General features: G+C 34.5%; 1 protein-coding gene across 2 annotated transcripts in view; it reads left to right on the top strand.

Annotated features, from left to right (window-relative positions):
* NBEA (neurobeachin) overlaps positions 1–26,698 on the top strand; it is a 560,398-nt gene that overhangs the window by 160,991 nt on the left and 372,709 nt on the right. For both annotated transcript variants that reach the window (XM_068419495.1, XM_068419505.1), the window contains exons 9-16: positions 290–487; positions 912–1,045; positions 12,459–12,567; positions 14,668–14,820; positions 15,579–15,747; positions 25,526–25,605; positions 26,374–26,436; positions 26,545–26,642. In XM_068419495.1, coding sequence (XP_068275596.1) covers positions 290–487; positions 912–1,045; positions 12,459–12,567; positions 14,668–14,820; positions 15,579–15,747; positions 25,526–25,605; positions 26,374–26,436; positions 26,545–26,642 — 1,004 coding nt within the window. The remainder of the gene's footprint in view (positions 1–289; positions 488–911; positions 1,046–12,458; positions 12,568–14,667; positions 14,821–15,578; positions 15,748–25,525; positions 25,606–26,373; positions 26,437–26,544; positions 26,643–26,698) is intronic.

Raw genomic sequence — 26,698 nt, 5'->3', positions numbered from 1 at the left:
GTTTAGTGTGACACGTTTCTTCCAGATAGTTATTTCTGAAATTTGTTAACAATGATGCTGAAAGGAAAGAGAAATAAGACTACATAAAATACCAAATATTATATTGACATGTTAATGTGGAGTAAAGTAAATAAAAAAATTGTTTCATTATTCAGTAGCATTAAACTACTGGAAAATTAAAACAAAGTTTAGCACTTTCTGTATTCCCTCTCGAGTCCAATGTATTTTATAGCAAGCGTTTTGTCTAAAATATTTACTTTTTAAAACTTGTCTTTTCTTTTTTTTTCAGAGCACATTCAAATTTAAATCTGAGAGTGACATTCATCTGGCTGAGCACCATAAACAAGTGCTATATGATGGGAAACTTGCAAGTAGCATTGCTTTTACTTATAATGCGAAGGCTACTGATGCTCAGCTATGCCTTGAATCCTCACCAAAGGAAAATCCTTCGATTTTTGTACACTCTCCCCATGCTCTTATGCTTCAGGTTTGTGCTACTAAATCGACATTCTATGATTACTGTTAGCTCAACATCTTTTGGATAGTAAGAGGATTTGTGTTCTAGGGTACAAAGAAATTGTTATTTTGTATTATTTCAGCTCTTAATATACCTATCACTTGAACTATTCTTTCTTTGCTCACTTTCTAGAGAAAAAAATGATTATTTGTTCATTAAGAAATATATACTTCATACTCATGAGGCACAGTTTGCCATGATACAGAATTTTTTGTTTAATGTTTGCCTTTAAGAGATTGTAACTGAAACATAAGTAATGAAAATAAGTTAACAAGTCTGATTTAGTTTGCACTCAATTCAGTGTTAAAGTGTTCCCAAGTTATGTTTGTAACTATCCTTTAAAATTGAGATTAACTGAGGTTTTTCCTTTTATTTATTTGTTTTATTAATCTAGGATGTGAAAGCTATCGTAACCCACTCCATTCATAGTGCAATTCATTCCATTGGAGGGATTCAAGTTCTTTTTCCTCTCTTTGCCCAGTTAGACAATCGACAGCTGCATGACAGTCAGATGGAAACAACAGTTTGGTAAGCTTCTTTCAAGCAAGATAAAAACTAAATTAAGCTAAGAATATTTCCAGTTTTGTTGTGGGAGTGTTTGATTTGTTTTCTTTTGTGAATGCTATGACTTACATTTTACCTTTGTTTCTTTAAAAATGATATTACTTTTTAAAAGTAGTTTACTGCAGAGATGTGTAAATTGTATTAATCTGATGAGGTTCCAGGTGGAACTGGAATAAAATTGATTGATTAAATAATGAATTCAAATCACTCTAGAGTCTTTAAGGACAGTTTTGTGACAGTTTTTACAACTTCTAAAGGAAAGCAATGTGCTTTTACTTGACAATGCAATGTTGTTTACTTTGAGAAAGTCTCTGTCGTTTGAGTTGGTGTTTAATAACATTCAAAATTAAGGAAAGATATCTCCTTCCATATTAATACATGGTCAGAAAGTCATAGAGGTATGATCAGTTATTTTGTGGCCATATGACAATTGCAACAGTGTCTGGGGTCACACCAAGAGAGTTTTAAACAGGGACACGTGAAGTCTCTGCTCTGATACTGTGGAAGTAACCCCTAGGTTGAAAAGTCTGCACAGAAGTTAGATGAATGCTTCCATGTGTAGCCTGCAAAGGGCTGCTTAGGAGCCTGTCGGTACCTGAGCTGACTTGTTCAAAGCTAGTTCAGCTGTAGGTATTTTTGCAAAGAAGATCTCTTGCCACCTGCTTGTCAGGGCAGGCTCCTATTCTAGTGTTAACACAAGATGTCTAAACTTGTCAGAACAAAGTGTGTGGCCTAAAACTTTGGAGGTAACAAAACTGAAAAGGTAGGGCTGAAGAACTGGCACAGTGTTTCCCTGTAGGATGGTATGTAACCAAAATCTGCTAGCAAAAAGTGTTTAGGGGCGGCATAAGCTGACTCTTGTGTTTGAATAAATTTATAAAATAGATGCGTAACTCAGAGTACAGGGCTTATTTTCCTCCTTAGATTACTCTGCGATTAATTATTCTGGATATTTCCCATTGCATTAGATAGTTCAGTAATAAAATAGTTAACTGAAAAATAATTAAACAATAGTAAAATTGCTGACAATTTTGAAAAATTTAACTGAAAGTGATACATTGGTATACTTTTTTGTGAAAGATCACTTTTCTCAATCTAATTTAAGAAATTAATTTGTTGAAGTTTTGTCAGTCATCTGTTTTCTCCTTTTTAACTCAAATATATGTAGCTAAGATGGCTGCTGGTTTTTATTTGTTTCTGTGGTGTGAAAAATTAATATATTTCATGAGAATATTTTAGTAAAATGTTAGAAGTAATACCACAGTTTTAAAAATAACGAATTCTACTTCCAGGTGGTGTAGTGGTGCAAATTATTTCATTCAGTGTTAAAGACAGAAAAGCTGGGTGTGTGTTGGCTCATGTGGGATATTTACTTTTTTGTAGTCTGTTTTCCAGTATGTACTTTGCATTGAAGTATTCTGAAGTAAGGGTAATAGAAAAAACAATGCTTGATTTAAAATAAATTTAGAAAAAAAAAATCTCTGTGTGTTTTCATTTACTGGCACAGCAGTAGGCAAAAATGTTTTATTCCAATTTAACGAAGATTATGTGAGTATGTGCCCATACATACGAATAAAATATATGTTAAATTGATTAATGAGCTGAGTCTCTAATAAATGATAGAGCAGTAACTAGATCTGTTTAAAAATGGAGAGCTAATATAATGTAAGTTTTATAAACAGAGATAAAGACTAATTCTTCCCAAGTGTGTGGTCTTTCCAGTGAGTGAGAATATTCATAAAATTCAATTTAAAATGTACAGAACATTTCTGGAGTTAGTTGAACTGTAAGTAGGAAAAAAATGTTGTTATTGAATAAATCAATGTATTTCTTCTATAATTAGATTATATTCTAAAGAGATCTGTAATTTTTTATGCTATATGATTGTACAAATGCATAATACAACAAGATGTGATCCTAACTCAAGAACATATTCAAAAGACTTCTAAGCAAATAGCTGCTTGATGAGATGTAACTTAAATATTGAATTACCATGGTTTTGGTGTATGTGCATTATGTACTTATATTTAATTTGATAGGATGTAGATGTTGAGAAAATTAATAGTTCAAGTGAACAAGAATGTAGGCAAATAAAAGAATAAAAGATTTCTGGGGGCAAAGAAAGGAGGTAATGTTGAAAGGGGGCTAAACATGAAAAACAGGGCTACATTTAAGATTAATTTGTGGAGTGGAATAAGGGAAGAAGTATACTTACTGAGTCCTTTCCTTCTTGCCCCTTGTTTTTTAGACTATTTTCTCTTTATTCGTTCCTTTCCAAAAAGCAGTTGTTGAACTGTATCTGATGCTTGTTTATACCCTTCTTAACTATGAAAATGTATCTACAACAGCAACAGAGCGCTGCACCACTTCTTTCTGAAAAGTAGTTGGCATTCAGCCATTACAATCTGTGTATTTTTATACGCAAATAATCTTTATGCTGCTTTGGCAAAAAAAAAAAGTCCAGATGATGCTTGATGACAGCAGACCATTACATTAGTAAAGGCTTACTATGGCTGTAGAATTAATTTCTTTCTGGTGGCCAGCTGGAGGGACTCAGAAGTTGTCCCTTGAATAGCTGTGCTGCCTTTTGTCTTAATGTGTTCCCGGGAGGTGGGAAGTATAAATAGCTTGATACCCTAGTGTAACTGTCCTAGGTTTCCAGACTACTTTTCTGAATCCTTCTCACCTCCTTCTCTCCTGCACATATCAAAGTCTGTTTAATAAGTTCAAGGTTCTCAACTATTTAATTTTTTTTTTTTAGAATTAGAAAGGGTTTGTTAGCAGGACTGTGAGGGCACACCTTGCTTTTTGATCATCTTGATCCACTTACAATTTTAAACTTTTCTAAATTAATAGACTCATTGTAAATAGCTTTTTAAATTATAAAGGAGGGCAATATGAATATAGCAACTTTGTGGTTTAATGGTATTCTTTGTAAATGTTCTTTATTCCTGTAATGTGTATATCTCTGTGTACCTTGGCTACATCTTCCATGAGACCAAGTATTGAAATAACCTACAATTCTGCTTTTGCAGCACTGTATAGATTCTTACGCTCTCATACACTGAAATTAAAACCGAGTTCATATCTTAAGTATGTTTTCTTAGATTAAGTGATGCACCTGCTATTCAGGAGAGTGGTCCCTCCACTTGAATGCCAAAACTCCTACTTTTCGTCCTGCTTTTCAGTACTCTGGTTCAAATAGCGAATCGAGCAGTTTAGGTCAATAAGGTGTTTATGTAATAAAAGGAAATGTAGCAGGCTTTTTTTCTGTTATGATACTGTTGTTACCTTTGATTATAGTGTATGGGTAATATGATAGGAAGGACTTGCTTTGTTGACTTGTGGTCTCTCGTCTACAGTTTTGAATTCATTTGACACTGACATACAGACTGATTCTGACAAGGTATTGGGTGCACAGTCTTTGGCACTGACCCAATTCCATCACAGAATAAATAACAACTGTTAATTCAGATGAGATTGTTGCTTTGGACTGTACCATATTGGGAAAATACTTTAAAGTAGAAGGAGCTGTAGCTGTTTGCTTAAATAGATGAAGTCATTCCAAGAATTCTTTTTTATACTTATTCTAGAAGTTACTAACTGGATTTGCTAGATTGCATACACTATACGATAAAAATTAAAAATACTTTTCCTGTTTATCATAATAAATGCAGTACCTAGGCTCACCTTATCTCTCTTAAAGGTGATATATACATCCACCTAAAATTTGTAGCAAGGTAAATGTAGGCATCTTTTCAGTCGGTTTTATTACTGACATTATTTTCACTCTTTAATATAGGTAGTCCTGTTGCAGAGTACATTGCACACCCATTGTGAGTAAGTCAGTGAAATGGAAATACTGTTGAGGGGGGCAAAATAATATTTCAACTCCCGTTCTTCACCTTTTCCTGTAAATGTTTTTTGTGTGTTTCGCTTTGATCAGTTAACATCTTGTACTAATTTTTTTAGTATTTTTCATATTCAGATGATGACTTTTTGGTTCCTGTCTGTAACTAGTAGTGTTACTATGTCTAATTTTTGATAGATGAATAGTTTGATAGGAAATTGGCAGTTTTTCTATGAGTTTCCACAGATAGGAAATAGCACAGCTTGATAGGAAATACAATTTGATGTCTTGATTTTTTATTAGCTTAATATGAAAAATCTAAGAGTTTCCAATAATTCTTAATAATGTCATAAGTTTAATTGGGTTTATCTTTAAGATCACGGTAACAAATAAGATGAATGCCAAGTAGTATCCTACCTGTAACCTGTCCTCTCCTACTGTCTTTCAAGATTTTTCTCCTTTGCCACAGCTGGCCCAGGTATTTATTGAGAATGGGTACGAAAGTCATCCTTTCTGAGGTCGTTGCATTCTCCTTTGTGCCTCTGATGGAGAGCCAAGGTCCCAGTCACTCACTGCTTCCAGTCTGCATTTTAGAATTTGCAGAGTTGGGTGCTATAACCCTCTCCTCACGCGTTTCGAAGGGAAGAAGGCTGAATATCGCACCTGAAATTTCACATCTCTAGTATAACCATGCTTGCTCTGATGAAATTAGTTGTACTGGAATCTTCCCAAACTGTGACAGCAGGAATGTGACTTGCCAAATCAGACTCCCTGGGCGATAGTTTATAATGAATATACAGTCACTGTATCATGTGGTAGAAATCCTTTGTAAACTCCCAAACTGCAGTACCTCCGCATACTCCAGAAGATCCAGGAACTGTTAAGGGTGGCTAATTTATGACTGGAGTCTGTATCCCAAAATGTTATGCTCATAAGCAGAGGTGTATAATGACTTGCCTCTCTAGTTCTCCATGCAACACCTATTCATCTGACTCGTGTTTAGTGGCATCAGTTTGGATGAAACACATTTAGTAGTCTTCTCTTATTGTCCTCATCATATGATACGAGAAAAAGAAGTGGAAAAGGGAGAAGAAAGAAGTAGTTTCCCCTTTCTCTCCAGCAAGCTTATAGAAAGAAGAAAAGCTAGTTAAACTGGAAGCTAAGGAAGCACTTTAGAGAGCTACTGTAGCTGTAGCCTATGGGAATTTCCTCTCCATCCCCACCATCTGTCCGCATCTCTTCTGCTCTCAGTTTATCTTACCTCCAGCCTGGTTAGGGGAACCCTTCTTGGCTTTGCAGCACACAGGCTTTAGCAGCCATGAGTGCATAAATATGAATGAATGAACATGAGTAATTAGTAATGTAGCAGCAGAGCAATTGACTGCATTAAAACATGAACAAGTGTTTGATTTTATGCTTTAGCAGTGAATATACCTTTATGAAAATCCTTTTGTATTTCCCACCTGTGTTGTACATGCCATCAAAACAGTTTCTGAAATCCATGCTTGTCCTTTGTGCTCTGATTTTCTTCGTGAAGGAATGAAGTAAGGAAGTGGAGATCATCTCGCATCTTCTGTGCATCAAAATATATTGCTAATATATTGCTAATGCTTCTCCCTGAGGATTCCTAAGTCCATACTATGAAATATTCAGTAAATATTCTGATGAAGTAAGAAATTACTTAATGAATCAGCCAAACTCATTTAAAACTGTTTGCTAACAATGTGATGTAATGAGCAGCCAGCAGATGAAGAGGAGTAATAATAACAACAACAACAACTATTATTATTATTATTATTATTATTATTAATCTCAATAAAGTCAATATTGCATTTTGAATTGAAGTTAAGGGGCAAGTACCTGAGGATTTTTTTTGTCTAAAAACAAAACATTAATTGTTGGTGTATGTTTTTCCTTAATACCATTTTTTCTGTTTATGCCAAGATTAGTTTTCAAAAGTTACCATATTAACAGCCTGTGATGGAGTTAATCATATGATCCTTTTGTCTTATTTTAGAGAAGCTGGAAATTCAAATGGAATTAGTTTATAAAGGATCCTTCCCAACGATTCTCAGACAGAACAAATACCTACGTCATTGTCTTTTACATAGCCTCTCCAAGTTAAATCATCTGTTATTGACCAACATACTTAGATCTTTATAGCTACATACCTGCTTTAATTACAGGTGCATTTTGTAAAACACAATCCAGATAACTTTGTAATACACAATGCAAGATGAAACTTAAAGTAATTAAGGTAAATTTTTCAGAGAAAATTAACAGGGGAAAGAGTAGATGAGAGAAATTGATCTATGTAGTGATATTTAAAAAAACAACAACAACAACAACAAAAAACCTAAAAAAACCCAAGACAAATTTTACTTTTATCCTAGTGGTGCAAATTCCTGACTTTATGGTTTTCTTTATTCCTCCAAAACCATGGTCATCTGAGTTTATTTGAATATATGACTGATGTTCCTGATAGGATGCTTCATTTGTAAATGAAGTCATAGAAACTCATTTCATAAGAATAGTTTATCTAAATTGTCCTGTATTTTAGCTCCACAAAACAGTAATAATTGTTCGCTTAGTGGGAACAACCAGTCAATTTAGAATTTTACAAAGGCGGCTCTTTCTTGTTCAATGATTGTCATAGCATAGACTTCATAATTCTGGGATTTCCAGTGTGAGCTTCTTTTACATGTAATATGAAAAGGTTCTTTAAAATTCCCATAGATACAAATGGTCAGTGAAAATGAAATATTTATTTATGTATGTAATTATTCTTATTTTTAATGAAGAAAGTAGTGTCATATTTTGGAATTTTGAAGACTGTTATCTACAGAAGCTGTTGGGTTTTTTGAATATCTGTAGTATATTTATTATTTAAGGAGACACATTGCATGACTGCTGACTGAAGATTGTGATGTTGAGACATTGTTATGTTGAAACATAATGAACTGTTGAAACATAATGATGAACTGTTGAAACATAATAGTTACTTATATCTATATATTTGGATGAATGAAATAAACTAGGTGGTGTTTATTACTTCACAGTACACATCATAAGAATAACTGTCTGAATTATAAAGGTAGGGACTTCACAAATACCATAAAAATGTATAGATATGAAAGCATCCTTAAGAACATCTTCCAGTCAGACAGTGTATGCTGTAAACACCAACTCTGTGCTTCTGTTTTATTTATCAAAAAAATATATTTTTTTTCAAGTCTGCACAAGGGATATGTATGTTTGAGGGGAAAATCAGGCAATACTGTAACAATGTAATTAATCTTCAGTTTTTACATAGCAGTATTCCAGAGACTTACTGTCTCTACAATACACTAATTATAGAGTAAGCAGTATCATAACTATCGGAAATACAGCATCTTCATGTTTTGGTCTGCAATGTTTTTTTCTGCTTCTTAGTAATGGAAAACTACTGGAAAAATTTTGTCCTGAAATTAATTATATTTTCAGTAGGAATCATAATTCTGTCTGATTTAGTGTTGGTTGACATATATACTTCCGTTGTGTTTCTGTATCTTAGCTGCACTGCAGACAAACTGATCTGTTCTAGGCAGGATGTGGTGTAGAGGAGATGCAGGAATGGACTGAAGTATCCTTTATATTTGCCTTTGTATCTAGGGGAGTTGAAAGTAGGCAAGAATAGAACGAAATTTTGTATGGCAGTGCACAGAATTTTCCAAGTTTAATGTGAGCCCTGCAGCAATCTGATGCATTTTAGTTACTGGTAAGTTTGTTAAATTCTGTTTGAAAAATTGTTCATCTTAGAAGACAGTCTTCTGATCAATATTATCTCCCTCGTGTCAACAGCAACCTTTTTAAAAGCATAGTTTTGGCAACCTAGTTCCGCTGATAAAAATTTTTAGATTTAATATCTTCAGGTTTAATTTATTTTCAGCCTCCAAGATAACTACATGAATTGGTTATCCTTAGAAATGTGTTAGAAGTTCTGGATACAATCCTCTAAATTAGACAGTCAGTTCTCTAGAAAACTAAATTCTTAGAATGCAATATTGAAGAGAAAAGATCCATTATGGTAGTATGGATTTATATATATATATATACACACACACACATAAATGTCTGCTTGAGGTCAGTCTGAACATGTGGGGAAAGGGAAGTCTTGAAGAGGTTGGGAAAGCTTATCTAAGAATCGTTAACTGTTGGGTCTTTTCAGGCAGATTGAATGCTCTCTAGAATAAAGTATATAAGCAAGATAACGTAACATGTCAAAACGGTGGTTTGTGCAACAGATGTTATTTAGTACAGTTTCATTCACCGCTGCCCCCTCCAAAAATGAAGTTTCACCTGAAAGAAATGAAAGCAGGAAAATTTCTGGAAAAAAATCAGACTAAGCATGTACTCTGTTTTCTGTCTATCTCTGATCATCATCTTCAGGTAGTAATAGCTTCAGTACTGTACGTGCAGTGAGAATATAAAAACACTTCCATTTTTATTTTACAGTTCTTCTATCAGTTAAAATATTACAGATCTTTTAATTACTTCATTTTCTGCATAACGATATGGACAAACTGCTAGTTATATTTAATTATGGTGATAATTTTCATCAATACTGTGGTCCTATACAGTATTCGCCTCAAACTTCATTGTGCCCCTATGTGACTGCCAGGTGGTTCTCCTTAACGGCTGCTTTTTCTGGTACTTGGAATTTTTTATGTGCTTGAAGGTGTAAAGTCTAATGACGCATTCACGTGTGCTATCCCAATATTTGAATTACTATATACTACAGTCAGCTCTATTATTTATGGTGGCAATCTGGGATAATGCAGAAGGATTCTATGCTAGAGTTACTGCTTGAAGACCTGAGCTGACTCAGCAGAACTAGCTCGTGGTGTCTTTATGTTGCTGGTTCGATAGATGTTAAAAGCTATTTTGGACTTAGGAAAAGGCATAGCTCATTCACAAAAGTATTGGCTGAATTAATACGTTTTCCTGGAACTAGAAACATTGGCATCACTTTGCAGTGACAGCTAAGGTAGCTCTTTGCAGAGCTGATGTGGGCAGGCAGGATTAATCAGTTCAGCCATACCCTGCATAAAGATGGTCAATATCTAAAAAGTTACATTTGCGCTCTGTATGCATCTGAATTAATAAACTTTGTTGATTCACTCTTTCTTGCGTAGAACCAGCTTGTATGTTTCTGTGTCTGTGGCATGGTTAAATAGTAACTGGCCACTGGTTATTTCTGAGTTGACTGGTGTGTTTTATGTCTACCTAAAAAGTAGAAAAGAGAGAATTGTTAGGGTGTCAGTATGTCTTAAAACTTGTATTCTGAGTCCTATCACAATTTCTAACAATTGCATAGAGATTGTATTAATATGAGATAAGAATAACTCCGGCCCATCTAAGTTCATAGAACAGACAAATAAACTGCAATACAAAGAAAAGAGCTTTTGATAAATCGTTTATAGAAGTGGAAGTAGAACCTTTTAAACTTAAGTCTGGTGCTATGTTCATGGTACGACAATCTTTTAAATCCATTTTAAGAATATTTTTTGACTTTTCAATATCATATTAATAGTATTTATTATTGTAATTTAGGTCCTAATCCTGCATAGATGTATGCTGTTTCTTAACTTTATGCATAATGGATTGTCCTCCTAAGTCATGAGGTTATTCATAAAGGATGATAGTAAGCACCATCTAGATGAAATTTTCTTTGACCTATTCAATTTTTTTCGTAAAAAGTTCCTAAATATAAATCTTCAACCTTTTACATGAGCTTCTTATGGATTGTGATGTAGTAAAAACGATGAGTATCTTATTTTAGATGACAAATAGAATAGAAACTTACAGTCGGGGTAAGAAAAAATTGATGCATGTAACCTCATTTGAAATTGATGTGACAGTTTGACAGGCTGTTTTGATAAAAGCTTTGGAGCACTGTAAAAGGATATTATCTGTGTTCTTTTACTGCTGACACTCTGTGGACCATTCTGTATGTGATTTTAGACTGAGTATTGGGACCATTCAAAAATGAAGCAAGAAAAGGCACTATTTCATATTCACAGCATGTACTTTGCCTACACTGTGTACTTTTCGCATGGCAGCCTTGCTCACCAAATAGAATAAATCTTGTTTTGCTCAGCACGTTGGTTATTTTTTGGTGCTGCCATGGATTAACCAATCTCAATATTTAGTTCAAAGTAAGTGATTGTATTTGGAGAGCAAGCGAGCCTTTAGCTGACTACATACTGTAAGTAAAGATGAAATTTATAAAATGCAGGTTGAACATTTCCTTTAATTCACTGTTTCATAGCTGCAAAAGCCACAGTTTTCACCCTTGCCTGTGCCCACCACATGTCTGAAAACCTTCATAGTTGCAGATATTTGTCAGTACAGCTAGGAATTGTTATACCTATTTTATTTTTAGAAAAGGAATAATGGCTTTCTATATGCATTGTATATGCAGTACAATGCATTCCGTCATCTACGTTTTTGATATATTTGAAAAATCATTTAAAATATTTCCTTTCTGTCATGAATGTGGGTTTTTTTTTCTTTCTCTCTTTCCTCTGGGTTTTTCAGCAACAGATGAGTGTATTTCTGTCTCTCTCTCACCACCCAAGAGTCAACTGTGATTTTTCTCCCACCATGCATTGATCTGTCATATGTTGGTTTTCATAACATAGTTTCACTTTGTTGCCGAGTCTGTCCCCTGAAGTCTTTCATATCTCTTCTGCTTCTGAACGGTAACCTTTTCTGAACACTTTTTTCCCCTCCCTGTGCTTTCTGAACACATCACTTACAGGTACTGCTGGGATGGGCTGCTGGATGATTTCCTTGTGGCCTCTAGAGCCTCTCTGTGCTTTCCTAACTGAATGAAAGTGATTCTCAGCCTTTATTTTGTCAGGCCTAGATATTATTCTCATGTTTGGTCTCTGGAGAAAGTATGAAGGAAGCTCTCCACCCTGCTGTTGTTGCACTGTGGTTTGCGGTGGGCATCGTTGCCCATATGCATGTTCAGCCATTTTATGCCTCATTTCTGGGATAGTAGTGACTCTAGGGACTGAAACTGTGGAATGATGGTATACCTAGTGGCTGCAAATTTTGCTGTTGAGCATAGTTAGTCAGGATGGTAAAATGGTTGGCATGGCCCCTACCTGCATCGTTCTGGCACTGTCAGCTGGATCCCACTCATCATCTCCTGCCTCTTCCAACTGCAAAACCTTTGGCTGGAATTGCAAGTTGCAGGACCAGATATTTAAAACTTGGGGTAGTCCTGGTCAAAGCAGGAGAGCTGACAAAATGATTTTGCACTTCTATTTGAATATGAACTCCCACTCCTACCGTTGGAATATGTGAACAATCATTGGAGAAATTTGTCAGAAAAAGTAAGATTTGTATTCTTTCAAGTAATTGTTCACCACTTTAAGCGTGTTTCTGTTTACTTAATAGCTGATGAATAGTGAGAATGTAACAGATTGATTTTTATACATTTGTAATCTGAAAAAAATGCTTGTTCTTTACATGCAGTGCTACCCTTTTGGCTTTCTTGGTTGAGCTTCTTAAGAGTTCAGTAGCCATGCAAGAGCAAATGCTTGGTGGAAAAGGCTTTCTAGTCATTGGCTACCTCCTTGAAAAGGTACGTTTGGAGGGTTTTTTAATCTTTGTTCTCAGTATTTCTACTGTCATTGTGGTATTTTCAAACACTTAGCTCAAAGGACTGGTGGAATAAAATATATTTGTAATATAAGATATTTTTTATTTGTAATACTTATAAGTTGTCTACAGAAGTATTTTCTTCTTCCATATCCTCTTGTGTACCAATATTCAAAGAATCAGTTTTCTGGAGTTGATCCTGTTTGTCTAATTTATGCTTTTACTTTAGATCTGTTTGTGAATCACTTTAATGTATTTTCATTTGTGTTTCTTCACTCTCTGTCCCCCAAACTCTCTTTTAGGAAAGTTCTCTTGTTCCCAGTTTCTACAAGCATATCACAAACATGTCATAATTTAGGTTTAAATGTCTTTTTTTGTGTATGTTAATAAAAATTAATTTAATCCTTTGTGGCTCAGTTCTGAAGTTGTTGAAATAGTTGCTTTGTGTTTTGAAAAAGAAAAACTGTAAAATAATTTCTTTTCTGAAAGAAACAGTTGCAAGGGGCATGCCCTTTACTTGCTTGTTTTCAGACATGATGAACAGTTACCAGAAAACTGAGGTTCAGTTCAGATGCTTGTCTGAGGAATATTACCTGTCTCCTGGCTGAAAGCTCTCATGTTACTGTGATTTAATAATCTGAAAACAATATATACTACTTTTATATACTTCTATATTTTCTGTACTAAGCAAGTGTGATTTAGCATGTTGAAGAACTAGTCTAAGGTGGTTTTTTTTTCCAATGATAGGTTTTCTTGTGATACAACCAGAATGAATTTACAAATCTGTTAGCTCCAGTTCTGTAAGTTACATCCAGGCAGGCCCTCATGGAGTCCCTTTCTCTTGAGTAGAGCACTATGGTTTATGCACATTGAATACATCCATTTCGAATGTTGTACATTAAATTTAAAAAAAAAAAAGTTTGTGTACTATTCTAATTAACACCTGCTACAATCATTAAACTCAGGGTATGTGAATATTTAAAGAATTTTGATTGATTTCTGTCACAACATAATTTTTACAGCATATGTAATTTTCTGAGGGGTTTTATGCTGTGTTCTCCTTAGCTGCAGATTTTCAAAATGATGTATTTTATTTTTTCAGTATATGCTTATATTCAGTTGGCACATGTGGCAGGAAAAAATCCCAGGCTCGATTTTATTATTTGTAAATTATCTGTTGTTCATTTGCATGTGATCAAGTACTTCAGAGAGGACAGAAATCTTCTTTTTTCCTGACTTGAACTTCAAAATAACAGTTTTGTTCTTACTAGTTATTGTGAATTGTAGTGTACAAGCCAAAGGGAACTCAGCATCCAGGCTGAGCTTGTATTACTGACAAATGTACTTCACTTCTGAAAATAACAAATCTGCATGTTCCCAGACTGTACTTACAGCATTAAAAGTAATTGGAACATTTTTTAGGGAAGGCAAGGGGAAAGATGTTCAGTGGTTTTTCCTATTAGTTCCTTTTGTTAACTCAGTGTATAAAGAAGTTTGTCAAAGTCCGCATGCCATGTTACTGCATGGGAGCAGCTCTGAACAGTGATTTTATAGCATATGCTATGAAACTGAAGGATTCTTTTGAAATTTGAGGAAACCTTGAACCCAAATCCTTCAAATACCTACTTATGTTTAAGAAACAAAAGCAAGTCTACCAGTAATATGTGTTTACGTACTGGGAAACGCAATTTCAGTAAGACACATAATTAACTGAAGAAGAGTTAAGGACTTCAGATGAGGTTCTCAAAGCACTGTGCTGTAAAATGTAGAATCCTGGCTGGATTACAATAAAACAAAACAAACAAACAAAGAAACAAAAAAAAATTTAGCCTCAGTTATTGATGAATATTTTTAACCTGTTAAATGTAGCCATTAGAAAGACTGGGAATATTATTAGAAAGTATAAGTTGCTGATATTTTTTCATACTTTTCTTTCATATTCAATGACATAAAAACATACAAGGTTGCATGTGTGTTTGCTACAGATGAGCCTGATGAAAATATCACTTCATATTTCTGCTGTAAGTATAGAAAGGAAGAAAGTTTTTCTTTATCTTTGTTCTTTCTCATTATTTTTCCCCAGTCATCTAGAGTTCATATAACCAGAGCAGTTTTGGAACAGTTTTTGTCATTTGCAAAATATTTGGATGGATTGTCTCATGGAGCACCTCTGCTGAAGCAATTATGTGATCACATCCTTTTTAATCCTGCTATCTGGATACATACCCCTGCAAAGGTAATTGTACACTTGAATGATGTTATGACTCTTCTACAAGTATTCTTTTATACTGTGGTACTTAGATTTTTTATTTTTTAATTTTAAAACATGGTAATAACAAAGATTTTTTTAGGTCATGAAGTCTATACCCTGCTTAACTATATTCTCCAATGTCTTTTATAAGTTTCTAAAAGCAGTTACATTCTTGCCTAAGATTCTGGCTAATTCTATCAAAAGACTGTTTCTAGAAACTCAGTCCCTTTTTCAGTAGCTGCGTTACATTGTTTTCCTAAAGATTAAGCATAAAAGTATGTATTTTTAATTTTAAGTAGAAGTTAAGATATCTTTCCTACACATTCGCATAAATTTTCATTTTAATTTAAATTAGGTATTTTGGTTTGATAAAAACTATAAAAAATTATCATTCATCTCTGGTGGTAATGATTTAGTTGTTTTCCTAAATAATCACAACTGAGGAATGTGAACCAAAGTGAAAAGTGGCATGGTCCTACAATCTGATAATTTTAGTATAAAAACCCAAAATAGAAATAAGCCAGTACGTTTATTGTGACATAAATCATAGAATTATAGAAAATTTAGATTGGAAGAAACTTCTGGAGGCCATTCCAGGTGTCAGTCCAGTCCTTGTCCTAAGTAAAGTTGTTTTATTGTTTTTTGTTTTTTTATATCATATCCAAAGTAAATCCTAAAAAAACTAAAAATTAAGCTTATTAATATATAACTTAGTTTATGTGGATAACTATTTCATTCTTCAGGTGCAGCTGTCTTTGTATACCTACTTGTCAGCTGAATTCATTGGAACTGCTACGATCTACAACACTATACGCAGAGTAGGAACGGTACTGCAGTTAATGCACACGCTGAAATACTACTACTGGGTGGTTAATCCTGCTGATAGCAGTGGCATTACTCCTAAAGGATTAGGTAAGTACAATGTATAAGAAAGAAAATATAAGCATTTCTTGTATAGAAAGATTTATGATGTAAATATGTGAAAGCTCCTTGGATCCGTAGACAAGGAAGTAATGGCAATAATCGGTATCAGTGGTCAACAGCAGAAGGACTATGCAAGTACTTTTGGTGTATCATACACCTCTGATGATAATTCCTTATGTTTATATGTATTTCCAGAAGATTCCAACTCTAGTCTTCACTTGCATAGCATATACTTATGTGGGCATACTTTAGGAAACATATTAAAATCACTGATTTTTCTTCTGTAACAGAGAGGAAATGTTACGTGTATTTCATATGCCAAAGAAAGCTTTGTGGGGTTTGAATGATTGGTAGCGTCAAGTGACCTTGAAAACAGAGTGGAAACTTCTAGTTCTCGCTGCTGAGATCTCTGAAGCTGTATTTCCAGTTTAATAATATTTTTTTCTCTGCCCTTATAAAATAGAGATTGATTTAATTTTCTTATAGTCATGCACTTAGCTTAGCTGCATGAGAGCAGCAACAAAATATAATAATACATACAGGCTGAATGCCTCATGTAACAGGTGTGTATTAACCAGAGCATCAAATCATTCTAATCCTATACATTCCAGCTGTAATGTCATTACATTTAGCTGACTACTTGTGTAAAGCAGGGAGGCTTTGGCTCAAAGTCTCTTAAAATTTAATTGATATAGGAGAGCTTATTATCTTTATTCTATAACTATTACTGTCATGCTGAGAAATTGAATAATTGGAAAATGTTTTAGTGCTGTCACATATCCAAATAGTTAAGGATGTGATATGTATAACATATAAGTTATTGGACAATTCTTCCTTTGTAAGTGAGCTGTATGCAGGGGTTTTTTCTTCACTGTTTTTTTTAATAAATAAAAATGAAAGGAATAATCTTCTTACCCTAGATTTGATATCCTAATAGGCAGTGAAGTTGTAACTTGTTGAGGCTCACAGAAAGAGCTGCTGTTGGAGCTGGGACCTCATTTATAGTTCTCTCATAGTATAATATTAGACAAACAATATTCTTCATAAAATTATTAAAATTTGCTTTAAACATACCTAGCAAAAGCACATTGAGTTTCTGTTCTTTGTTCATTTGAATGAAAAGTTTGTAATATCAGATTATGAAAATTTACTGTGGGTGGTTACTTAATTCATGTGAAAATTTTGTCAGTGATAACATATATTTTCCACTTACGCTGATTGTGGATTCCCTCTGCCAAAATTAAATTAAGTTCATTTTTGGCAGCTACAATGAAAGTGTCTCCATCTGAGCTAGATGTCTGCTGATTATATACAGTGGAATCCAGGAGTCAGTTGTCTGAATATGGGTTTCTCCCATCATTTTAGTCTCTGTGGGGCATCCCACCTGCCTTTCAGAAGGGTGCAGTTGTCCTGTGCATCCTGCATCAAATCTGCTTGTTCTGTGTTGATATTTTGGATACCTTAGGGCGTGTCAAATCACACTGATAAGTATGTTTGGGAAGCTGTGTCCTACCCCTAGTCAACAGAGCCTTGAGAACCATGTAGTTTGAAAGGTAGTTGCTTTCTAGACTCCATTGGCTATATTAATTAGATCTCCACTGACTTCAGTGAAAGGTTAGAAGCCGATCTCACGTATTGGCAACTACACGGTAGATGTCTGAAATCAGGGTGAGCTGAATCCTACCCTGGGACTGACTTTATCCAGCTTCATGCTTTCAGAGCTCTACTCTTTTGAGGGTTACGCTATCATGCTGCAGAGGTACAGTTTTACCATCAGACAAGATAACCATACATGAGCTCAGTGAGGAATTAGGATGTTAAAAACTCAGCTGATCAGCTTATCATATGTACATTGTAATTCTGACTGTTGAATGACCAGCTGTTGGGAGGTAAAGTTTCCAAGTGTCAACCATCTTTACACCTAGAGACCTGGAAAATTGCTCAACAGGTTTTAGACGGTAAGTTTGATAATATTGTCTACTTGTTATTGCTGTATTCTTTTGGGGTTTGGGTTCTTTTATTGTTTTTTGGTTTTGTTTTTTTTTTAATTAAAGAATTCCTGTACTTCTGTGTCATGATACTAGTACCTAATAACACTTTGAAAATATATTGCATATTATAGACTTCCCTCTGCCTAGGCTTGCTCTTTTGTGGAAACAGTGTGACATTTCTTTCTGTAGGAGGTACAGCTTGTTTTTTATCTTGCCCAAATCTGCCTCTCTGTAGTTAGCTATATTTTTGGAGTATTTGTATGTGTAATGCCAGTTGAATAGCTAGAAAAAAAATATATAATGTATCCATCAAAATCTGAACAGAAGGCATGGGGTACGCAAGGACACAAAATTAGGAATGAGAAATGAATCAGTTAACTCTAAATTAGCATGCATATGGCTGTTTTACTTCCCTATCTTTCTTTCATTCTTACCTATTTTAAGGATATCATACATTCTCTTCTCATTTGTGTCAATTCCAGACAATATGCTGGTTTTCTCAGGGAGGCAACCAGGTAGGTCCCTGAGAGGTAGTCAGATGGTGCAAGTTGCTGGTTGTTTGGTGTAGGAGTATGACAACAACAGTCACAATTACTAAGGCCTTCATACAGTAGTTGGGAAGGTATTTGATAAACTGTGAGGCCATGCACATTTTCAAAATACATATTATTATCCACTATATCTGAATTTTCTCCTTTTTCTTTTTAGTTATATTTCTAGATAAACTTGACTTTTTTAAAGGTTAATCTCAACTTTCTTCCTTGTTCCTTATTCTCTTCCTTCCTCTCTGTTGCTTAGACTGCAGAAAGTCCCATGTAATTGATACACTTATAAGAAAGTGTTTTACAGTACTCTCTTTCCTGTCTGTAAAAATAGCTTTCTTTGTGTTGAGTTGAAGAATATCGGCTTATTAGGAAGGAAAATCAGTGACATAGCAACAGATATGCAAATCCAGCATACCTATGGAATTTTCTCCATGCAAATCAACACTAGGACTTTTATTGCTATTATTCCACAGGTAGCCTCTGCTTCTGACTACTACAGCTGTAATAACTGTGGTGATTTAGAATCATAGAATCATAGAATGGTTTGGGTTGGAAGGGACCTTAAAGATTATCTAGTTCCAACCCCCCTGCCACAGGCAGGGACACCTTTCCACTAGACCAGGTTGCTCAAAGCCCCATCCAACCTGGCCTTGAACACTGCCAGGGAGGGGGCAGCCACAGCTTCTCTGGGCAACCTGTGCCAGTGTCTCACCACCCTCACAGTAAAGAATTTCTTTCTAATATCTAATCTAAATCTACCCTCTTTCAGTTTAAAACCATTCCCCCTTGTCCTATCACTCCATGCCCTTGTAAAAAGTCCCTCTCCCGCTTTCCTGTAGGCCCCCTTCAGGTACTGGAAGGCTGCTAGAAGGTCTCCCCTGTTCCTTCTCTTCTCCAGGCTGAACAGCCCCAACTCTCTCAGCCTCTCTTCACAGGAGAGGTGCTCCAGCCCTCTGATCATCTTCGTGGCCCTCCTCTGGGCTCATTCGAACAGCTCCATGTCCTTCTTATGTTGGGGGCCTCAGAGCTGGATGCAGTACTCCAGGTGGGGTCTCAAAAGAGCAGAGGGGCAGAATCACCTCCCTCAACCTGCCGGCCACACTTCTTTTGATCTGCAGGCAAATGACTGTGGAGATATAATTGCTGAGGTGATGGGTTGCTAAATTTAATTTCCTATTAACTTAATGTCGTGTTAGTTTTTTATCAAATTCATGATAATTTTCAATTGATAATATTCCTGAAAACTTTTCAAAATGTTTAATCACCTGGGTATTACACCACTTTTCTTCACCAGATGCTCTTTCTTTTAACATTAAGTGCAATCTGCCAATGCGATATGCAGGTCTGGCTGATTTAGGCTTATAGTCTTAGAATACTATAAGTAGCTATTGTTAGTACATTTAATGCTTTTTTATTTCCACCTCTGTTTTCAGCAACTCATAACCTCACCAATCCTAATATTTCAAAAAAGTTAACTGTTCCAGGATTTTGTTTTTGTGTTGATTTTTATTAGCCTGCATACAGCCACTACTGCCACATGTAGCCGGCAAGTTTATAATTTGTTAAAATGTAGAATAATGTGTAAACATTTTGTAAAAGTAAGAAACTTGCACTGTAAAAATACAATTATGTGAATGTTAGAGTTGCTGCATTTTAAGTGCATTTGATATTTCAAAATGAAAGAACAGGACCCATTATCTATGAGCAGTAATTTTACTGTAAGAAACAGAAAAATGTCATAATGTGAGAAAATGTCATATGGTATTCCCTTATCAGAGGCAGCTGAAACTCTAAGCTAACTTGACAACAGACTTTTCAGATCTGAAGAAGACTTTAATGGAAATCTTGCCAATATCTGAAGTTTGACTGAATGTGTTATAGTGCCTTCAAATAATTTGCTGTCGTATTAGAGAGTAAGCTTATTCATGCAGACATTTTAGTAGTGTGATGCTTTCTTTTCTTCTAGGCTTATCACTTTTTATGCAGAGATACCGAAACACTTTTTAATAATAGTAGTTTGATTTACTATTACTTGCAGACTGTTACTCTGCTTCAAGGTTTTATTGCCTTCCCCTGTCTTAATAAAGTACAAAGTGTGTGAGTTTTCTGTACTAACAGTCAGTATACCTTGTTTAAAGACAAAAGTAGTTCAATATTGAAGCTCTCCATTTGGCCAATGCTGTTTTCTTAAAAAACGGAAGTTTCCCCCTTGCTTCTCCTGTTATTCAGCTTATGAAATAGGAGATGTAAATGTTTTTAATTATTTAAAAAGCTCAAATATTTATTTCAAATTTGGTTTTGTATCTTCTCTTTCATTATTGCTTTGTTTCAAACTGGTATTTCTTCTTGGATTCAGTATACTAAATCCCTATTGTTTTATTCCCTTCTGAAATATTAGAAGCACTTTTTCAAAATGTATACTTATCAGCTTGCTTGAAAATTATTAGTGGTTTTTACATTTTAGATATAGATCTACATAGTGGAGGCAAGTTTTCTGTTTAAAATTATAACTTTTACTTCCTTTTTTTTATGCTGTTCTTGGGATTTTTTTAAATTAACTTACCAGTTGTAAATAGGTGGCAGGACAGAAGTGACTTGTATTTTATTAAGGCCATATTAAAAGTAAACTTGTGAAATAATTCTCATGTCAGGAAGAGCAGAAAACGTCAAATCAATTTCCACAGGAAAGAATCCTTAAACTTTATTATGTTTTACATTTTACACTTGAACTATAGTTATAGCTATTACCTTGATTTCCACGTGCATGCCTTTAACATTTTGTTAAATCATGCAGAATAAGATGTGAAGGCAGGAGATCATAACATTGCCCAACAGTTGCAGCATCTAAAGACACAGTGAAGCAAGCAATTGAGTAAAAATTATTTAAAATTATATTTCTTCCTTCTGTAATTATTTCCTTTTGTGGATTTTGGGAATTAATAAGAGGATAAGTGGGGAGAGACTTAACTCTTTATCTTGCTATGGTGATGGTGCGTTTCAATGATGATACTTCAAGCTGCCAGAGACATCTTAGCGTTATGATACCAGTCTGTTCTTCTTTGTTGTTTCGTCTTTTCAAAATATATACTAGACTGATATTTAAACAAAAGCCAAGTTTTGAGTGTCTTTCAGAAGGGACAAAACACACGTATTTTTAGTATCAAAGCAACGGAGAAAAATTTAAATGCACTTTTTTATTTTCATCTTTGGATGTCTACTAACTGTTGGGTAGTTTAATTTCTTCGTTAACCTTTTAAAAGAAAAATAAAACATTTATGCACTTTAAAAAAAATTCTCCATGTTGCTGAATTAATTTCATGTACAATTTCTGTAAATTTAAAAGAGAACTTCTTAGACCCCACCAGGATATTTATGCTTTGAAAAACTGTCATTGGAATTACTTACCAACTGTGTTGCATTCTCTGAAAATACTGATGGACCAACAGTGGTGCAGTAATGAGAAAGCATAAAATGAAGGCCATAACAGAAAAATAAACTAAATATTGTGGAGTTTTTTTCCTAAGAAAAAATAATTTAAGATACTCAGTGTTAACAACTCTCAGAAATGTATTGTGCTAAATTGTAATTTTGGACTACTCTGTTGCAGAGCATCCCTGTGAAATACTTGCAGCTTTATTGTTGTATGAGAGAAATGTGCGTTTAAATTTCAGGCTATTGAGTAGAGTAGTTCATTCTTGAGCCACTGGCCAAGCATTTCTTTTTCTCTACTAGTGTTTCCTGCGTGCTTCCCAACTCTTACTCTGAACGGACCTTTATGAGCAGTATCTTGCCTCCTGCTAGAGAACGCGTTGTTGTTAATGTCCAAGTTAACTCATGTTAAATGGAGTTTTCAAGAACATTTTTAATGTCCAACATTTTTGAACATGAGCTAGAAAAGTGGGAATTAAGAAAAATATTATAAGGAGAAAGTAACTATAGTTTTTCTTTTTGTAGATAGAAAAAGTTGCACAGAGTTATTTCAAGGGCTAAGTTAGAATGGAACTCAGTTCTCATTAGCTTTGCAACAGTAAGATAAAAAGTAGGTCCTTCTGTGGTCCACATAACATGATGTTATTTATGCATGCTTGGAGATCAGATTCTGCTATCTGTATCGTGTTTTATTAATTTAAGGAGTAAAAAAATCATGCTTTTTTACACATAAAAAAAGCCAGATGGAAGAATGTTGTGTTTGGTTGCTTGTAGAACTGATAACACAACATTTTATTTCCAAAGACAGGATTAGAAATCATTGTTATTCAAAGCTCCCAATCAGGTTTTTACACCAGTACTGATTCTGTTTTACTATGTGAATATGTTTACTTATTCCCTCTTAATTAGTTCTGGTTTATGCCCCTATAATTGCTCTGTGCTACAGGGATGAATTGGATAATTTTTTTTCATTTATTTTTGTCTGAATAAAGCTGGCTAACTCTCATTATGAGTGTATATTAAAACTGTTGCAAATCATATGCTATCTGCAATAAATACATACATGAAGAATCTAAAAGCAGGAAATGATTTAGTGACTCATCCTGGTGTGGGATAAGGGAGGCATCCTTTCTCTTTGCTAATTAACAATAATGTTGCTATTTTGTGTTAGGGACCTATAGTTGCTGTAAGAGATGTTAAAAGGATTATCTTTGTTGTTGATTTGATTTAGGTTTGGATTCAGTATTTAGCAGTGCTGTTTATCAGTTTCTGAGTGGTGGTAACACTGAATTGTCTCTATGTAGTGATGGGCACAAAGATTAATAGACAGTAAAGGAAACTACTTTCCAATGTTTGAGTTGAAAAATAAGATCAATTTGTCTCTCTACCTCAGTATATCTGTGTATAATGTGTATTTTTTAATTATAACATAAATTGCACCATTGTTTAGTCAATAATGCATTTTTAAAAATAAATCTTCAACTAGTAATGAAGTTCTTCAACTAGTAATGATGCCAAAATGTGATGATGTAACAATTATAGTGGCAAATCCATTTTATGTAACTTTACAACTTCCCAGATTAATTCCATTCAATCTGTTTCAGATGACTCTTGCACTGCTGTTACTGCAGTCTTGTCTTCCACTGTATGTAGCTCTCTACAGGTTACATAGACTCCAGTTTCTCCAGCCTCTCTTATCTTTTTTCTACCAGTCTTCTTTTAATTTTTCAGACTAATGAAGTCTTTGGGGCAGAGGCTGTCCCCTTTTTCTGATTCTAATGCAGTGAATCTTCAAGACACAACCAAAATACAAGGAATAAATAGTACTGGAGGACTGAAGGAAAAAGCATCATTTTGCCTACTTGGCATATAACCTGCAAGCGGCAACCCCTTTTGTATCTTTTGCATGTTGAAGAACCCTTTTCAGGGTTCTCACACATCTCCAGAGAGACTAGTGGGTATGTGAATAAGAAGTATGAAACTCTCATATCTTTGAACAGGTTCACAGTTAATTTGGGATATCTTCTTTTTAATCCTTCCTTAGAATTTCTATTACCAAAATCTTTTGCAGAGCTCCCCATTGCCGTAGTGTTTTGTTTTCTGTTTCCATAATTACAGTCTTCCAGAAAAGACAAAATGCTTCAGTTTTTAGGCCTGGTTTTCAGATATTGTCCAGTATTGAATCCCAATAAGGTGTAGGAGGGAAGAGGGTGTGCAAAGAAACAGATTTCTGTGATGCAGTTAGAGTTGAATCTGCATTTGAATTAAGGAAAAAAAAGTTGTTGGCTAGAAGCACACCATTGCCATAAAAACACATGCAATAATTAATGTAGTTGTAGCTAGTACCAAAAAAATCCCACTTACTTCTGTTTTTACAAGGGAAATAGATGTTTCATGGTGCCATTAGCATGTATGTATATAAAACTGTTCCTATATCTTTAAAGCCTATATGGTAGATTTTTTTACAACAATATCCTTACTGTTTTTATGTGTGATGATGAGGGGAGGTTGAGACTTATTTACTTCTTTCTGAAAAGTACCCAGTTCTCCTCTCTCCACTCCTAAATAGGGAAGAAAACTCTTTTTGTTCCTGCTAGTCAAACAAATATAACTTACCTTCAGGTTTGCCCTTCTTGCAAACTTGAATTACTGTGTGTACGGCAGTGGCTTCACTTCAAAGAGTGGCACTGGAGACTGTAAAAAAAAAAACCTTCATTAAAAGATTGCATTCATCTGGATTGGAAATAATGCTGAGACAGAGTGTTATTAAGCTTTGATATGTCTTTAACAGCATAAGATTAAATTGTTGATGAAAAAGTAAATTAGGCTGCATTTATTTTCACTGCACAAAATTTAAGACTGTCTATGACACACATTGTTTGAAAAGTAGGAACATAACAAAGGAATTTCCAGTTCAACCTTAACTATTTATAAAGGGGGAAAATGGAAAATAGAATAGAGCAAGGTTCAAGTGCATATAGTTGTTCAAGCTCTGTTTCCTATTCAATTTTTAAAATATTTCTGTTTTTCTAATGTACCTCCTCAAGAACAATTGTTTGAAGTATTATGGATTACAGATTTTTTTCTTCGCTGGTTTAAATTTAATATTTTCTTCAGATAGTAGTTTTTCTTTGGTTAAATTGCTTCACTTTCTGCTACAGGTAATGGCCACCACTAATATTTCATTAATCCTTTCTCTATTGGATTTCATTCAGGTGGTATTTAACATAGTGGATTAGCTATTCCAAGTTGTTATCATGTATTTAGATAAGATTCAACTTCGAATTCAGACCCTTTTAAGTTTATATGTCCACAGTGTAGCTTGTGCTGGGTGTTTAAACTCCCATTGTTTTCAATAGAATTCAACTCAATGTAGTCAACAGAACTAATAATTTTTATCCTGACATTGGCTCAGTTGAGTGGATCTAGTCAATGAAGAGAGTAGTTGCTTATATTGGGATTTGAAGCTCCTGGCTCATATGACGGCACCTACAGAACATATACCTTAATTTAGTTGTTTTAGTCTAGACCTGATTACTACCTTTCATCTTCCTTTGTCTTTGTTTAAAAAAAAAAATATTTTATATGAATTTCTTTTTTTAAAAATGAAACATCACTTCTGTGTATTAGTGTTGTTAAATGTGATTCTGAAAGCTTATAAATTATACCCTTTGCAGATATGAATTTTTATATAATTAATAGTATACTAAATCTGTTGTAGGAACTGTGATTTCCTTAAGAAGCTGCAGTCATTCAAGGAATTAGTTTATATTTAAAAGCAGTATATTTTGCTTCTTCCAGATGGTCCTCGGCCCTCACAGAAAGAAATCATATCACTAAGGGCATTTATGCTGCTGTTTTTGAAACAACTTATATTGAAGGTAAAACAGTCTATTCCAGATGGAAAACATTAAGATCTGTTATATACATGTAATAGTACCTTTCATAGTAGTAAAGTCAGGTATTGTATCTGTTTCTGGTTAATTTTAATGTTCATGCACATACTTCTAATCAACATAAAGGTAGTAAATCCATGCAATATTTCTTATTAACCTCACCAAACTATGCCATATGTGTTTTATGAAATGTACTTGCAGAAATAGTATGTGACGCTACAGAATCTTTCAGGTATTTGAGCTTTTTTTATATGATCGCAGATAGTTGCTTGATTGATCAAATAAAAAAGGTTATGGCAGTTGTTAAGTTAGTTATTGCTTTATCCTTTTTTTTGGTTCTACCACTGGTTGAAATGTTCTAGGACTCTTTCTCTCTGTTACAGCTGAACATTAGTCTTTGAGGTATAATCTGTCATTTGGGACTAGATGAAAACCAGTATATTCTGGCCTGGCTTATTCCTCATGTTTTTTCTGTTCTGTTTCAGGGATTGGAGGAGTGGCAGTAATAGTTTATAGTTTCTGAGGGCCCACACTATAAGAATCCTTTCTAGCAGGAATAGAGGGCTGACTTCATGCTGTTTTGAATTGTCAATGTGTTAAGGAAAAGCAATGGAATGAAAAAGAGAATTTATTCTTTTGAGTTTAAATAGAAAAAAATCTAGGATTGTTTTACTTGATCCAAGTTTTTCTTGAGCCAAACTTAAAAAACGTATTTTCTCTGCATAATCCCCCTCCTTTTTTTTTTTATTTTAGGATCGAGGAGTGAAAGAAGATGAACTGCAGAGCATATTAAATTACTTATTAACAATGCATGAGGTACATTTCTTTAATTACCTATCTTTTACTGTAACCAATTGTACCAGCTCTATGGGAAGCCTGCTGTTGAGGTTAGTTTGTAGAATAACATTCATGCTTGTCATACAGGATGAAAATATTCATGATGTGCTGCAGCTGCTAGTGGCACTAATGTCCGAACATCCAGCATCCATGATACCTGCCTTCGATCAGAGAAATGGGATAAGGTAAGACAGTGAAGTGAGAAAATATCTTAAAAGTGGTTCCAATATCATCACTCTCC

Source organism: Nyctibius grandis, chromosome 2 (assembly GCF_013368605.1).
Source record: "Nyctibius grandis isolate bNycGra1 chromosome 2, bNycGra1.pri, whole genome shotgun sequence".
Classification (NCBI taxonomy): Eukaryota; Metazoa; Chordata; class Aves; order Nyctibiiformes; family Nyctibiidae; genus Nyctibius; species Nyctibius grandis.
The sequence above is the reverse complement of the archived record's forward strand: the minus strand, read 5'-3'. Positions and strand labels throughout refer to the sequence as shown.